The 17,245-nt window shown below is 36.0% G+C and overlaps 1 protein-coding gene across 3 annotated transcripts in view; it reads left to right on the top strand.

Moving 5' to 3' along the window:
- Window positions 1–16,672, top strand: part of WWP1 (WW domain containing E3 ubiquitin protein ligase 1) — a 63,907-nt gene extending 47,235 nt beyond the window's left edge. For 2 of the 3 annotated variants that reach the window (XM_037381190.1, XM_037381189.1), the window contains exons 12-24: window positions 79–163; window positions 262–390; window positions 1,329–1,401; window positions 1,491–1,562; window positions 2,614–2,702; window positions 5,366–5,525; window positions 8,321–8,454; window positions 8,545–8,685; window positions 10,086–10,206; window positions 11,422–11,526; window positions 12,768–12,864; window positions 13,180–13,252; window positions 14,416–16,589. In XM_037381190.1, the coding sequence (XP_037237087.1) occupies window positions 79–163; window positions 262–390; window positions 1,329–1,401; window positions 1,491–1,562; window positions 2,614–2,702; window positions 5,366–5,525; window positions 8,321–8,454; window positions 8,545–8,685; window positions 10,086–10,206; window positions 11,422–11,526; window positions 12,768–12,864; window positions 13,180–13,252; window positions 14,416–14,515 (1,379 nt within the window). In that variant the 3' untranslated portion in view covers window positions 14,516–16,589. Of the gene's footprint in view, window positions 1–78; window positions 164–261; window positions 391–1,328; window positions 1,402–1,490; window positions 1,563–2,613; window positions 2,703–5,365; window positions 5,526–8,320; window positions 8,455–8,544; window positions 8,686–10,085; window positions 10,207–11,421; window positions 11,527–12,767; window positions 12,865–13,179; window positions 13,253–14,415 lie in introns of all 3 variants that reach the window. The other variant, XM_037381191.1, reaches the window with a different exon arrangement.
- Window positions 16,673–17,245: the final 573 nt, after the last annotated feature.

Genomic DNA, 17,245 nt, shown 5'->3' with positions numbered 1-17,245 from the left:
TTGATTTCAGGAAATGACAGTTACAGAAATTTGGAATGCAGTAGTTGTATAGTGGGTTTTTTCTTTTTTTTCCCCTAGAAAGGAGAGTGGATTCAAATGATAGGGTGTATTTTGTAAATCATAACACAAAGACAACACAGTGGGAAGACCCTCGAACTCAAGGGTAGGTGTGTATATTGACTGTGCAGATAAAAAGATCTTGTTCAATTCTTGTGTGTCATGATATTGGGGAAAAAGTACAGTCTGCAATTTCTTCTGCAGTTTACAAAATGAAGACCCCCTTCCAGAGGGCTGGGAAATCAGATATACAAGAGAAGGTGTCAGATACTTTGTTGACCACAATACAAGAACCACTACCTTCAATGATCCTCGTACTGGGAAATCTTCTGTGTAAGTGAGAAATTAAATATATCCTTTTAATGTTTTAACTTGTTATAGTTTAATAATGAAGTCTTCACATACTAGAAAACAATCTGTACTTCTAGCTGGAACTGAGCGCAAAATTATAAACAAATTGTTGTCCTGTAAATTTAATCTATTTTTAAGCTTTAACTGTCAGTTTGTCTATGACATAAGGTTCAATAGTTTTTATACACTTCTCAAATACCAAGATTATAATTGCTTTATAAATAGAGGGGAAGTGAGGTAAATGTAAATAGTGAACCTAATGTAAGTAATAGTTAAATTTGTAAAGAAACAGCAAATTATTGCAGTGAGTATTGCTTATAGTTATACACACTCTAGCAACATTGTCTAAATGAAGTAGTTCTAAATACTTTTCAAAAATTTTACATGCAAATCTTTTTTAAAATAGTTTAGTCAGAAGTATTGACCCAACCTATGGCTGCTGTCTTAGTGTCTTTTTTTATAAGGGTTTACTTTACTTCTGATGACATGTTGATGACCTTTCATTCAAAGAGCCTATAGAGCATTATACTAGAAACTCCTTCATAGTTCCATAAACAGTTGAATTTATGAAGCCAAACTTACCAGTCTTTCTCTTAGCATAGACAATAAATTAGATGTCTCTTCTTTGGTTTGCTTGTAATTTTTATAAGATTGATAGGGATTTGAAATCCTCTAAATCTCTACTGTTCTCTTAAAGCTGGTAAATTGACTAGCATCTTAAACAAAACCAAAAAAAGTGTGTGTGTGGGGGAAGCAGAAAGGAAGATTGGCTGACTAAACCAGCAACTGCATTTTGTTTCTGATCATATCTTAGGATAACAATTTTTTGTGTATTTTTGAAATCTGCAAGCTGTTGTTTAGCATTGAAAGTACTGTTTGATGTCTGTCGCTTAATGTCTCTTAAATATATTTCCTTACAGAAATAAAGGGCCACAGATTGCTTATGAGCGTAGCTTTAGGTGGAAACTTGCTCATTTCCGATACTTGTGTCAGGTACTGATTAAGTAATAAATTACTTTTTAGTACGGTATGAGTTCACATTTATTCTGCTGCCTTTTAATGTTATTGCCTTACAATTTCAGTCCAATGCGCTGCCAAGTCATGTGAAGATCAACGTATCCAGACAGACTTTGTTTGAGGATTCCTTCCAGCAAGTAAGTCTGCAAAGATTGTTGTGTTGGTTTATCAAGACAAAGCATAAGAACAAAAATGGCCCTAGCCAGTTCAGACTAATGGTCCTTCAGGCACAGTAATCTTCCTCTGGGAGGAAGCCAGAGGGAGATTCTTAGGGAAGAATGTAAGACAGAAGTGTAATGTATATAATACTTTTACTAAATAATCTTTCAGCTCCCAACTGTTTACAATTGAAGTGCTTCTTGAGCTTGATGTGGTTTCTGGGTATTTTAATAAGCCTCAGGGGAGTTCCCTTCTGTGAGCTTGTCTGTGCTCCTCTTGTGAACTTTTTGCATCTACAGCATCCTGTGGTAAAGAGTTCCATAGTGTAACCACATTGCATACCATATTGACTTAACCACATTGGATTTGCTTTTCTGGTTTTTGTGTGTGGTTATATACATTACAAAATGATATTTTCTGCATTTAAAACTGGTGTCCTGCATTGTCCTTCACATTTTAAATCTGTGTAATTGAACTGAAGCTTACAGTTCTTGAGCTCTTACAGTCTGCAGCCAACATACGTTCTTTTTTTTCTTTCTAACAATGAAAATTCTTGCCACTGTTACCACATCAAAACCATTGGGGAGGGATTCTCTATAAGAAGTATATTATTAATGAAAGTACATTACACTTATTTTGGATTAGAGTATATTACTTTTTTAAGTGATGGGCCTAAACCCAAAAATCTGTAATTTATCAGATGAAATGCCTTTTTGCCTGTTTTCCTTTAATGATAATGAATGCCTTAGGAAGAGAGTAAGAACAGGGCAACTATATAGTGATACTTTCCAGATAGGCTCTCCCACTTGCTAGCAGTCTGCTGCTCAAGGATTTTAGTTCCATGTTGGTATTTCTGTGTGCAGTTCATTGCATGTTCCATGAGATGGTCTAATTGCTCGTCAAATCTGTGTAAACATTTGACTTATATAGCATTTCTGTATCAATTAAATAAAATCTGAATAAGAAAGAGCGACTATATTGACAGTGCATCATTTATAACTTATTACAATTTTGGGTTTTTTTTAATAGATTATGGCATTAAAACCCTATGATTTGAGGAGAAGATTATATGTTATATTCAGAGGAGAAGAAGGATTGGATTATGGTGGCTTGGCAAGGTAAAAGAAAATTTGTTTAGAAGAGTTTTAATTTTTAACAGCACACTAACCTTGGTTTCTAATGTAATTCTGTTGGCAAAGAAAGTGCTTGCTTTTGCAGTCTGACCCTGGTTACCTTTTTAGCTCGCCTTAATGTATTAAGGAGGTGGAACTGGCAGCACTGCCTATTGTTATGGGTTATACCCTTGCCCTGGTAAAACTGTGGCCTCAGTTGTTCAGTTTTTTTGCAAAGAGTGATGTCTAAATAGGTAAATTTTTGTGCCAGTTAATTGTTGTAGACTGAGTTATTTCAGAAAGTTCCTCTTTCCTGGCAGTGGGGACTGTGGAAAAATAAAGTGTTTTGCTTATTTAGAAAAAAAACAAGTGAACACCAGATTGGGGCTGATATGAACAGAAAGGACATAAAGGAGAGGAGATTAGTACAGGCATGAAGTAACAGCAGATGAACAGATGATGTAGGCTGTGGAGGAATGCGAAACAGCTAGACTACAATTTTTTTTCTGGAATCTGAAGTGGAACTTGGAGGGAAAATCTGATAACAGGAATGCTGTAGACAAAGTGTGTTTCATCTGTTGACTGTATAGGAGACAACCAGTGACTACTGCTGCCAGTTAATTGATTGATGAAAATTTTGGTACTAGTGCAGACCCAGGGAATTAGAAAGTAGTCATAGGTGACAGAATTTTTCTTGTTTAGTTGTTTTTTGATGTAAAAGTGTTCTGTTTTGATTTTTTTCTGGGTTTATGTAGCTTACTGTGTTAAAATGAAGTTCAGTGAAAATCAGTAGTATTCATAAGTAAGGAAGCTTGCCTGCCTTGAAAGGTTGAGCTTTGGATATGAGAGTGGTTATGCTTCTGCATTACAGTATCTGACAGGCTTTTGGAGGGTGACTGCAGGGAGGAATCCAGTTTTTGCTTTGCATGGGTTTTGTTTGGTTGGTGTCATTATCGTGATGGCCCTAGGCATAGGATGGGAACCAGGAGAGTTCTAGTAACCTGTTGGAGAAAAACAAAGTGTTCTGAAGAAGTGACGTCAGAATAATTTAACTGAAGAGTGTTATTTACAGAAAGTAGCAGAATAAATATATAAGTAACATATGTAAGTAATATATAAATAACAATAATAGTTTTAGGAATCTGCCTTGCTGTATGTGAAACTGAGAAGCAGCAAGGATCTTGTAACCTGAGCTGCTCTTAAGTGACACTGAGTAAATATTCATGTACTGACTTGCTAATTTAATACTGCATTAATACAAATATAGAAAACTGATGCACCCGACTTATCACCTGTCTCTCAGCAGGCTAAACTCAATGTTCCCTCCAGATTTTTACCTTGTGTTTAGCAGGACCAATCTGACACTGTCCTGTGGCTAGTTCTAGCTGTTGACATGAAAAATATATTGCTTCTGCAAACTTATTGTTGGTGACTGATTTCTTTGATTCCTCCTGTTGTCCGGCTTTGGTCTAATTTAAATGCCTATTAAATTTGGTGCTTCTATGCAGAGTTAATGTAATTGTCTCAGTATAAAACTTGCATAGAATTCTGTACAACATTCTCGTGCTTATTAAAAGATACACAGACCCCATTAGGGTTATTGTATCCTGGCTGCCTGTGTCTGTTTACTCTTTCTACTTTGCCTTCGGGTTGGAAGCATATTGTAGCAAATCTTGATCCATGAACTGAGTTTCATAGAGCTGTTAGGAGAAACAGGCCAGCAAACCTCTAATTTCTATTTCCTCATCCCAGGTAAATATAGGGGTAGAAGAGATGCCTCTTAAGTGTGACAGCTGAAAGGCAGGCAGGAAGAAATTAATCCCCTACAGTTATTTTAGGGTGGTCTTTTAGTGTCTTTTGCAGCTTTTCCCTAAGCCTCGTTGTTCAGTTCCAAGCATTTGGGGTCTGAAACAAGTATATAAGACTGCTTCTGAAGTCTCTGATTATATGCAAATATTATAAAGCAACAAATATTCTAAAACCCAGCTATCCTAACACTGAAATACCAGATTCTGTCATTTCAGGTAAGCTGGGTTGGGACCTGTGAAAGTGGTGAATAACATGTATTAGTTAAACCTCATCAAAAATATATTTTCACATTGTTGTGTCCTGTGGGCTTAACTGATGCATGGCGATTTGTTAAACCACAGTAACTCAGCGTGTGTTCTGCTGTCACATTGGGAAAGCAAATAAGGTGTGCTGTGGTTCAGGGGTTTTTGTTGTGTTTTGTTTTACCTAGGTTGTTTATAATAAGCAGTGCCCACGGAATAATCTGTAATTTATTTTTTTTTTAATAAAGATTTGAGTTGCAGTAAAGCAGGCATGAGGAGGATAAATACTCTGTACTAGTTGAGGCCAGTACTCTGTAGGCAAAAATGATCCTAATATGCAGCTAAAACCTGTGCTGTGAGGGTGTGTTCAAGGTGAGAATCTTAACAATCATTTATAAACTTTGGAAACCATGACTTTCTAACATTATCACTTTTTATAATGAAAATTTCTATATTTAAGGAGTATTTAATGCCATATATTATTCTGTGATACACTGTTTATATTATTTTCCCTAAGTTTGCATATATTTTGACCATTTTGCTAGTTACCTAAGGGGAATGGTGATAAACATCTGTATTTGATGGTTTTTATGTGTATACATGTTTTTTTTTCCTTAGAGAATGGTTTTTCTTGCTTTCCCATGAAGTACTGAACCCTATGTACTGCCTATTTGAATATGCTGGCAAGAGCAACTATTGCCTGCAGATAAATCCAGCATCAACAATCAATCCTGACCATCTTTCATATTTCTGTTTCATTGGGCGCTTTATTGCCATGGTAGGTTAGATTTTTAAGGTTTTATTATTTGCTGTAGCTATACATTTATTCCAAACAGTATTTGTTTTTACAGTTATTAAAGGTTATATTAATCTCTTAGAAATGGAAGATTAAGGCATGTAAGGTTATTGAGCCAAAATATTCCCTGAGAGTTAAGTCTCTTACTCAAGTTTCGTGCGATAGTGATGAAAGTTAATATGACATTCAATATAATACTTTATCAATTGGATGTGTGTACTTCATGCAAACCACTGTTTGACTGAGTGTCCGAATACTGATGCTCTGAAAAATGCGACTAGTATTTTCCAAAAAAGGCTCCTTGGTTAGACTTGGTATACCTTACTGTATTTGAAAAAATGACTTAGAAATGTTTTGTGGAGTACACTGAGCCTTAATTTATACCTATGTACTTGGATACAAAGGTCCGATACTGAGGAGAGCAGAAGCTGGCAGGGAGCTGATTCTCTGCCATCAGGTTTCTCTTAAACTAAAAGCTGATGAGGCATGTATCATTTCTTCTTCTGGTATCACTGAGTCAGTTTTCTACAGTGGACTCCTGCTCTGTCACATTTCTTTCCTTCCATGTAGTGATACAGTCATCTTTCTACATAATCATCATGCTGTCTGCAGGTAGCCCTCAGCAACATCCCTGGAAATGCTGAACAGCAAAACCAAAAAGAGTAGATAAAAGTGCATTTCAGGTTGAAGAGACTGTTGTCTTCTCCTGTTGTTAAGGCTTTTTATATGAAATCAGAATAAATACAAGCTAAGCATAACGTAAATGGGAAAATACTTTCAGACTTAAAATAAGTTAGGTTTTGGGTTTTCTTAGTTTTGCTTTTCTTATAGATGCTTTTTGAGAAAAAAATGTTCAGCTTTGATAACCTCTCAAATTTCGAGGATTTTATGGCCAAGTTGCCTGTTTCTGTGGTGTCATAAAAATGTATTTTGTTGGGTTAACACTTTCAATAGGCCACCAACTCATTTCTGTTAGAACCCTCAGCAAGCTATAACACCATTTAGTGGGAAGACATGATAAAGCTAGTTAGGTGCTAGAGCCAAATTCTGTTTCTTTTAGTCAGTGATTTTTGATCTTGCACGTAAGATAAATCCATAACTGAAATGTTAACTTTAGGAAAACTACTTCATATAAGTACAGATCATAGACAAGAACTTAATTAAATTATTTAGTCTAATAAAAAGAGAGACGCTTCTTTCCTGAAGTATCTTTGTATTCTTATTTTAAATTCTTTAAGGGTGGGGGGAGAGAGAGACCTGTGTAATGGTGCCTGATGCAGTCAGTTGTAAGGTTTGAGTATATTCATGGTTTATAATGGATGGTACTTCCTGCAGTACTTCCTAGGATACCCTCTAGTGGCTTAAAATAGCTCAGGTAATAATGTAAGTGGGAATAATTCTAAGGAGTCTAGATAGGCTTTTGAAGTACAGTTGTAGTTTCTGGCCTTCTCACAGTTCTAAAACAGTTGTGACTTAGGGTTTTAAGTACTGACATAAACCACAGATATGTTTGACTGAAATGGGGTTAAACATAAAGGATATACATCTTACTTTGTAACAAAAAGCTTTTAAATGAGGTTGACTGAGACAACTTTTATATTTTGCTGTAAGATTATCATAGACATTAAATGAGGTGATTATTTTTGCAAAAAAAAGCAGGAAATTGTATGGCTGGATGCTGCACTTGACAATTTTTCTGTTTCTATCAGCTCACTCTCCTGTGAGAGGTACAGACTAGTTTAAAAATAAATTCGCAGATAAATAAATAAATAAAATTCTTCCGAGAGAATCTTTTTAAGCTCTCCTAAAGCAGAAGAATATGCATGCTAGAGTAAGCCTTAGGGGGAAGATTAGAAGGTGGGGAAAATAGGCTGGGCCTTGCATTTTTCTAGAGGAAATGGGCCATTACACTGATTCTTCTGCTTGTAGAATTTCAGCTCTAAGGAAGGACAAGAATGCATGCCATACTTGGCCTATGTTTAGCATTATTTTTTAAAGAGCTATTTAAGTGAAGAAAGTGTACTTGATGAGGAAAAAACCCTGTTTTCTCTGTTTTCTTTGTTGCAGCTGTGCTCTGTTAGCTCTCAGATGCACTGAGTCAGTATAGAGGTTAACACTGTGTTTGCGTGTAACGCAGTGCTTCAGTACTAGAAATCAGTTTATGCCATTTGTACTTGTATGGTGAGACAAGTATGACCATGTTTTGGTGTTTTTTAGATTCCATTTTTGTAGTAGAAGAGAGAATCTCATTTCTCAGTTCTATTACTCACTTTTTTATTGATCCCCGAAGCTCTTTCTGAAGCAGTCTGTGATTGCATTATTAAACTGTATTTTACAAGCTACAAGCATTAGTAGTAGCATAGGAAAGGAGATTTTGCAGGATGGATAGACGTAGTATAAAATGGCAGTAGTACTCAAGTAGGGTCAGATATTATGATCAAATAGGATCAGATAACACTTGGCATATATACCTATCCACATAATAAAGAGGAAACTTAGTAATTTTCTCATTTCATAGACTTCATCCTTTTATAATTTTTTTTTTAATCAAAAGCATTTCTAAATTGTAATGATAACATGGATAAATTTTGTCAATTAATTTTTTTTCTTTCCCATTTAATGTAGTGTTTTGTTTTTTTTTTTAAAATACCAAGCTGCTACTGCTACTTGGTGCTTTTTACTGTTTGAAGGAGAAAGAAAAAAAAAAAAAGTCCAGAAATACTCCAGTAGTTCTGTCGTTCAGTGAAAGCTAATCAGATGTTTTTTCTGTTCAACAGGCATTGTTTCATGGGAAATTTATTGACACTGGTTTTTCTTTGCCTTTCTACAAACGAATGCTGAGCAAAAAACTTACTATTAAGGACCTGGAATCTATTGATACTGAATTTTACAACTCCCTAATTTGGATAAGGTTTGTAGATTATTTTTTTGGTGTGTAATGTGTTACAGATTTTTTTTGTTTATATAGAAATCATTGCAATTTTTTTTTCTTTTCATTCAGGGATAATAACATTGAAGAGTGTAACTTGGAAATGTACTTTTGTGTGGATATGGAGCTCTTAGGAAAAGTAACCTCACATGAGCTGAAATCAGGAGGTTCAAATATCTTGGTAACTGAGGAGAACAAGGAAGAATATATTGGGTAGGAAGGTGTAGATGCTGGAAAAAAGTGTTCTATATTTCTTCTGTTGCTCTTGTCTTTTTTTTGACTCAGTATGTTTGCTCTTCCCCCCTGCCCCTTACTATGTAATTCTTGGGCCTGTTATTGAAATGGTATCTAGATATGTTTTGTTATCTTGGTATACGTGATCTCTTTGTATGTTTTGATCTCTGCTGTTGCCTTTTTTCTTCTCCACCCCCCCCCCCCAAAAAAAAAACAACACCCCACAACAAAAACAAAACAAAACCAACCAACCAACCAAAATGAGACCATGAAGACAGAAGGTTACCTGTTTTGTTATTACTTGTACAGGTGAAACTGAAAATGAGCAAACCTATTTTTAGTAACTTCAGGTAACAAATTCAGGTAGAGGGAAGACATATATTTGACAGAGGATTTCAGAAGTTTTCAGAACTTTTCTGTCACTTATGAAAGGTGAAATTCAGAATGGTGTATAGTGTGGTGTCACTTAAACTGTTTTTTCTCTTTGTTCTGTTATGTTGCTCTTTCCCGCTTCTTTCCTAATCTTATCACTTCCTTTCTTTTTCTGAACCTGTATTTCTGATTGGTCTATTCAGAGTGATCTCAAAAGCAGATGTTCACAGATCCTTTTCTGTGATACAGTGTATCCAGTGGTGTGCATAAAATTTCCACTTGCATTAGCAGTGTTTCGTTTCTCAGTGAGATAGTTTCTATAGTATGTATATATATACTTATTGTGTATGTATTTCTTTATTATTCTTATTCTTACTCAGAAATGACTTGCCCATTTTAGTTGAAACTTAAAAAACATTACCTCTTTCTCCAAATCTCAGCACAAACCCGAAGCTCAGAACAGAAAATTACTACTCTTTGTTAAAGCTGGAAGTAGTCTTATGCTGGAAGTATTGGGCAACCATAGTAATAGGTATTATAAGCAACAGTATTTCTTACTAATGTCTGCCTACATGGTGTTTTTTGCTCAAGAACAGAGTATTTTAAGACCAGTGAAAATTTTCTTTTCTACCATTGAAACACTAGGATTATGCACTTTTTAAGCTAAAGCAAATTTTCCGTAACAAAATCATAATACCCAAATAGCATTATTTTCATGAAAAGGCTGCTGAATTTTGATTAGTGAAAGGTTAAGAATATTTTTTTTTAAAAAAAACTGGAATGGTAATTAATCACATCTTGCTACTTTTACTGTTGTCTGAGTTTGGAGATTTGTGATAATATTGGTATGGTAGGTCCCTTAGAGTCTGTGGAATCATGCGATGCAATAAAGTAAAATTGGAGGGAGTGTTACCTCATGGAAACACATATGTAATCATACATGTTTGAACTTCTTCAAGTTGAAAGCTAATTGATGTTTAATTTATGTTTGTTTTTTTCCATCCCAGGCTAATGGCTGAGTGGCGATTTTCTCGAGGAGTTAGAGAACAAACCAAAGCTTTCCTTGATGGTTTTAATGAAGTTGTTCCTCTACAGTGGCTGCACTATTTTGATGAAAAAGAGCTGGAGGTGAGGTTTTCTGTTCAACATTTTTACCTTTTGCAAAGGTAATACATATGAAATAATTAAATGGATAGGTCAGCTTGAATCTCTCATCTGTGGCATGCTGCATTTGATGGCTTCTGAAACACGGGGGAATTTAATAGGAGCAGTGTAAGTACATCATGGTGAAAAGCTAGTATCCATTGAGTCAGTGTTTTGTGCTGTTCAGCAGTTGGGAATTTTAGATTCCACCCTGAGTATTAAAATGTGTTTTGCAGGTTTCTATGAAAGGATCAGAATATGAGGTCACAGATGGATCTATTGGTCATAGAAAACTTTTCTCTCTGTGGTACATGGGTAGAATTAACTTGTAACAAATGGCACAGAAGTTGATTCTGGTGTACGGTGATCGCTTAGTTTCACATACACAGTCTAGGATAGGTTCTAGGGTTATTACACTTAAGAACAGAAAGTTGGAGGAACCAGCACTGTTTGAAACTGAATATTGCAGATCCTTAATATGTAACCCAAGGGTTGCCAACAGGAAACGCTTGCGTGCATCGTGTTTACTTAACAATCAGGCTGACCTCTGATCACTGTTGGGGTTGTGGTTTGGAGCAGGAACAAAAGGTTCTCTAATACTGTGCTTATTTCCGTGCAACGTGCCAGGGTTCCCTATATATAATGAGCAGCATTTGAAAGATTCTTAAGTTAAATGGGAGTTTTTACTGAGAAAGGACTTTGATCTATCTTATTTAGTGTTCAGTTTTCTAGGAGGCTTTGCCTTTAGCACTTTAAGCTTTCACTGCTTCTTGTAATGAATACGACTTACACTTTGCAGTGTTTTATCTTTACTAGTAGTAGCAGTAGCAGCAATATAATCATCCTCATCTTGGAATATGAGGCAAAGTTTTAATGGGAAAGGTAATATCCTCTTTAATGTAAATTTTCCTTTTATGGAAAAGGTAATGTCTTTTATTGTTGACTTAGTAGTCCGAAGAAACCAAGTTTCTGACATGCAGGCTTTCTGACCACTTAAATATATAAACAATATTGAAGGAGTTTTGTAAACTTAGGATAAAGAAAAATCTAACTGAGGACTAAAATGAAAAAAATTACCAGTCCTTTTCTGGGGAGCAAGAACTTCCATTTTTGTTAGCATGTCTCATATGAGATACAAAATTAACTCTTAATTTATGTGTGTAGGCATGCGTATTGTCAAGTAATCACTCTCTTTTCTAGGTTATGCTCTGTGGTATGCAAGAAGTTGATTTAGCAGACTGGCAGAGGAACACTGTTTATCGTCATTATACAAGGAATAGCAAGCAGATCATATGGTTCTGGCAGGTATGTTGAACAGTAAAATTGAAGATGAATTTAGATTTTGTTTCATTTTGTCAAATGACACATGGCGTGGAGGGATGCCATCTGAATGAAGGTTCTCGCGGCTTCCTCTTTCTCTTTCCAGAGACGGAAGGGAGTTTTACTGGTTCTTAGGGAGCATACTTGTGGGTGGGAAATGGCAGATAGACACCCACAATTACATTTGGATGGCTGGGTCATGAATACTTTTTCTGTATATGTTCAAGTGTTCTCAGCAGTGATCTACCTTCTACATGTTCTTATATATAGTACACCTGTACATCTGAAATGCCACATATTATTTATGATTACTGTCATATTAACGGTGCCAGTCTAGGACTGACCCGTTATAACTCACATTTTGATGAAACTGGATAAGAATTACTTTCAGGAAAAAACCCTCCAAAAATAGTATACAGGCTTCCAGTTTCTATGCATATCCCTGAAGAGAATTCACAGCTAGGCAGTTCCTGTCTTGTCATAAATCGCCATTTAGAGATGCCTTTGACAAAGTTCCTATAAGAAAATGATGCAAATCAGTTATTTCCTAGCTTATTTATATCACCAGAATAATGTAAGAGCTGATGATACGATCTCTTTTTAAAAAACTTGGTACCGCAAGAATCTTAACCAGGAGGTCAAGTAACTTGGATATGGTGTCAACATTTCCAAAATGAAAATACTCACTTTGTTGTCTAGGTTTTTCTGAGTCAAAATTCTAGTTGTATCAGTGCTTCCTCTCTTACTGAGATGTTCTCAGTCTCCCCTCTTTTCTTCCCCTTCCCTTTCCCAGTGACTTTCTTTACAAAGCGATGCAGCTGTTAATGGATGGTGTTTTCTCTCACTGAGACTGCCACACGGAGGGAATAAATACTTCAGCCTTGAAATACCCAGAGCCTGTGGCTAGGCTATTGCTGTGTTTAATCAAAATGGCAATAGTCTTCATGAAAAGCATTGGCATGATTTGTATTTTAGTGTAGAATAAAATAGATAAAAATTCTTCTTATTTGCTGTTCCCAGCCTTCACATTGTAATGGTCAACTGCATATATTCTGAATTCACTGTCTTCTCTGTCCGCCCAGTTTCGCTGAAATCAAGAACGGTAAACTGTTCTCAAGGTGGCATCTTTTTAAACAGAAATACAACTTCTTAACAGTCTCATGGGGTTTTTTTTTCTCCAGCTGTGTTAAAGAATTTTATTAAGTAATTTGAATTTCTGTGCTTAGTTTGTAAAAGAAACAGACAACGAGGTTCGCATGCGACTTCTGCAGTTTGTCACTGGCACTTGCAGATTACCACTGGGTGGATTTGCTGAACTTATGGGTAAGTAAAAGGTCACGAAACCTTTTACACTGTAACTATTCCATTTGCAAGTGAACCATGCTGCAAGTGTACAGATAGCAGGAACTTCATGTACATCAGCTTGGATCTCGAAGGGCTTTTTATATAAGAAATTCCATGAATACATTCATAAATTATTAGGAAATTAGCTTATTTCTATGAGAAGATATTCACGTAACATTGAGTAGCACCTAATGAGCTCTGTCTGCTGTATCTGAGTTGTGTCTTACGTCATACATATATCACGTGTGCTAATTAAAAGGAACAAACTACAGGTTTTTTAATCTTCTTTTCTAGGAAGTAATGGTCCTCAGAAATTCTGCATTGAAAAAGTTGGTAAGGAAACCTGGTTACCAAGAAGTCATACTTGGTGAGTTGTTACGTGTGAACTTTCTGTACCTTTAGTGGTTCTCTCTTCAGGTCTTGCATTGACTAAATCGAATGAAAACTAATTTGAATCAGTTCTCTATCTCCATCTTCAGCGTCTTTGATGGCTCTGACATGTCAGTACCGAAACCTTTTCTTGTTACCCTGTTCTTAAATTTTGCTACTGCACTGTACACAGTTTGTCAGTATCAGATCTATCAAAAGTATGGCATCATCCTTCGTGCATAGACCTGAGAGGTGTTTCCCTAATTCTTTATGCTAGAGAATATTAAATGACTGAACGAAAGTAATTTTGGTATTAGGTGTGTACGGTTATTGGATCCACTTATACAGCAACAAGATAAATGTATAGTTATGAGAAAAAGTAGTGTGAAAGAAATCACAGCAAACATTCAAAACAAGGATGCTTAGCCAAGAATGCAGATACTTTCTCCTGCCAGGCTTCACACTGCTCCTGGCTTGGCATTCCTATGCCAAAGTGGTGCAACAGGTACACAGCTCCGTTTCCTGTGTACACTGTGCAAAATGGAGACCCCTTCCTTTGGCAACACTGTGATGAACATTCATCATGCTTTTAAACCGCTTCAGGGAATCCTCCATTTTACCACTTTCTCCAGCGGTGCTCTTCTCAAGTGATGATAGCAAGAGTTAAACATCCCTCTTTGTCTAAGGTAACTTTGGGGAAGACACAGAGTGAAACAGAATTTTAGCTGAAGCCTTTTAGAGTGGGTTTAGAGGCGGGGGGGGGGGGGGGGAAAAACCCCAACCTATATCCAGACATGCATAGGAAGGTGAAAAATTCAGCTTTTTCATGCTCTTGCTGGAATCTGGAGATACGGCAAACTAGGATGACACTAAACTTCATAATGAGCATTTCCTTTTCTGAGTATTGTATTTTGGGCTGTCTTTATTCTTCAGAGGTTCTGGGGTTTTATCCAATATGGGAACAGTTTCTTAAAGTATACCTCTCAAACTTTGTTTTTACTGCTTCTAGAAGTGTCAAGGTAGGGAGACTGAACGATTGCTATTTTGTTTGTAATTCTTAGATCAGAACATTTTTAACTCCTGCTGCAGCAGTCAAGTTCTGTAGTGTTCTACATAGGATTTAGATAAACTTAACAAAAATTTTGGTTTTTTTCTGCTCAGTTTTAATCGCTTGGATTTGCCACCATATAAAAGCTATGAACAACTGAAAGAGAAGCTGCTCTTTGCCATTGAAGAAACAGAAGGATTTGGTCAAGAGTAGAAGTGGCTTCTAGTCAAAAAGGAGATCTTGCATAATAAAAGGCCCAGACAACTAAAATTGCACACTTAATTGTATATAAGCTTTTTGTTCTGTACAGTGATCTTTCTGGAACTCTAAAAGTATAATTGTTCGCCGTTCTTCCACAAAGATATGCAAAACAGTTCAGCCTTTTCTACTTTTATTTATTGCCCTTCCAAAAGACCAGAAAAAACCCCTCATAAATTTTGAAAACAGACAAGAGACTTATTTAAAATATATATAAAAATATAAATATATATACTAATAGGCTCTAGTTTTATAGAGCTTTAAGTGTATGAAAAGTTGCAGCCATTTAAAAGGGCCTGGATTTGCTTTATCTTGGCTTTATTATTCAGAAAAATGTTTAAACTGCTCTGTGTTCTCTCTTAAGAAACATCTCCAAGTTTGTTTTATTGCATGGCTGTTCTAAAAGGTGTTAAAGGCTTAGGCCAAACGTATCCTAAATATGTAGAAAGATGCTGCTGGTATTTGAGATGACAGAATATGTTCTGTCAGTTTAATTTTTTTAAATACGTAAATAGCTGATATATCCCTCTCTACTGATGTAGCCAAGGTCATGAATAAAGCCTTTACTACTTGCACAAGAGTCATGTATAATAAGATGAATGTGATTTAATGTTGAAAGGAATTGGTGCCACTGTTCTGACTTATTGTAGGAGCTGAACAGAATATTTCAATTCATTTGAGCAGCATTGAAATTTGTTTACATATTACCTTGGGTTATTACCACGAGGATGTTAGGTAATCTTCAAAGAAAAAATAATAAAAGAGAAAATATTACACATTCTTTCCTTGGTCTGGTGTCTTACAGGTTTCTTTTTCTTTTGTTGTTTTTTGTTTCCCTTTTCAATCTGTGATGTCCTTTTTACAACTTTGTAGAGCATATTAATGTGAACTGAGCTGTAAGGGTATACAAAAGGTAATGTGAACTCTGCTGCTTTCTGTGTTCATGTTCAGTTTCAGTTATTGGATCTAGTAAACCCAAATAACATGAAAGTTACATAAGCTTTGCACAGATCAAAATATTCTGAAGTATTAAGTAACTCTCATTTCTCTTCAGTTCTTACAGAAATTCAAATGTACCTGAATTACATATGTCTAAAGCCTGTCATTCTTTTACGTAGGTCAAGTTTTTCCTAAGTGCACAATAATATAAAGCCTTTTTAAAATTAGTTTTACTGGCATTGAGGGCATTTGCTGAACTGCAAAGATGTGTTTTACAAAAAACAATTAAAATTTAACACCTTATTCATGTCAATTGTATTAAATGCTACTTTTAGCAAACCGTGCTTCCTTATTATACAGTAAAACCATGTTTAAAATCATTTGTATTATGCTTTAAATATTAACTGTAAATTGCATTACATTTAACTTATACAGAATTTTGTACACACATGAAAATGATTTCTTAGAATATGATTAAAACCACTTCTGTTAACATATCATATTGCACTGTTAAGAAGTGTACGTGCTGAAAAAATAGCTGTAACTGTTAATGTATCTTTCCAATACAGCAACTGAATTCTGCCAAAGTTTTATTTTTCTACATGTTGGAATCTCTTGAGGCTTTGTATTCAATATGCACAGCTTACTGTGGAGCTCTTACCCTGTACATAGCTTTGGGAACACTGGCAGTGCGACAGGCCCAACAGACTGCTATCTTACGTGAGCTTTCTGCGAGTTTCACAAATTTTCACCACTTTGAGGGTTTTTCATACTACACAAAATATCTTTGCAAAACTATTTTCATAAATACAGCATTAAATTAATTTCAAGTGCAAATCCACTTAAATTATAACTTTTGCTGGTTAAAAGGGAGGAAGCTTTAAAAAAACCCAACCAACCAAATGTCAAAGGCTGGGCAACAGAAGGTGTGCGGCTTGCCTGGAAGACAGTTAAGAGGGCTAAATGTCACAGAGTTGAACTTCATGACTTTGCACTAATGAATGACTTGGTGACCCACTACCAACTGCTGAATTTTGTGAATCTGTGAGTAAGTGAAGAAATAATAATAAAAAAAGACAGCACATCACAAGAATGTAGTTGCTTTATTGTTTTGACAATTTCAGCTGTCTCAACTTCAATAACTGTGCTTTTTTTCCTCTGGGTAGGGGTTAGTAAGCAAGGAAAAAACAAAACCTAGTGGCCTTATGTACATGATCTGTTAACTGGCTTCAAAGGACTGACTGAAAGCGTGGCTTGTAAGAGAAAAAAACCAAACACAAACCCCACAACAATTTATATACTTGTGTGTGTACAGTTAACTTAAGACTTTCTGGGAAATTCACTGATGCTGCATTGTGACTTTTTTCTTTTCCCATTTGCATTCCCCATAATTGACCTGTACTTGGGGGGGGGGGGGGGGGGGGGGGGGGGGGAGGGAGGAAGACAGCAAAGGCTGAGATCAAACAAGGGAACCAGTGAGGTAGCACTACTTGAAGGAGCTGTTGTGTAGTTTATAGGTTCTGTTTGTTCCTTTCTTCCTGCAAGCAACTCGGGTGCTCTTAAAGCACTCAACAATTCTGACTTGCAATCTGGATAGCCTTCCATTTTCTGCAGCAGAAAAGGCACAGAAGGCGCTTCTGCCACAAAGCAGTTTTGTGTGTATGGCAGATGTGTTTGTAGTGTACAAATGCCAAAACTTTGAAGAATTCCTGAAACATTACATGTCATCCACCCTGGGACTCTGAC

The sequence above is a fragment of the Falco rusticolus genome, chromosome 3, assembly GCF_015220075.1.
Source record: "Falco rusticolus isolate bFalRus1 chromosome 3, bFalRus1.pri, whole genome shotgun sequence".
In the NCBI taxonomy this organism is placed as follows: domain Eukaryota; kingdom Metazoa; phylum Chordata; class Aves; order Falconiformes; family Falconidae; genus Falco; species Falco rusticolus.
This window is presented reverse-complemented; position numbering and strand designations above follow the sequence as displayed.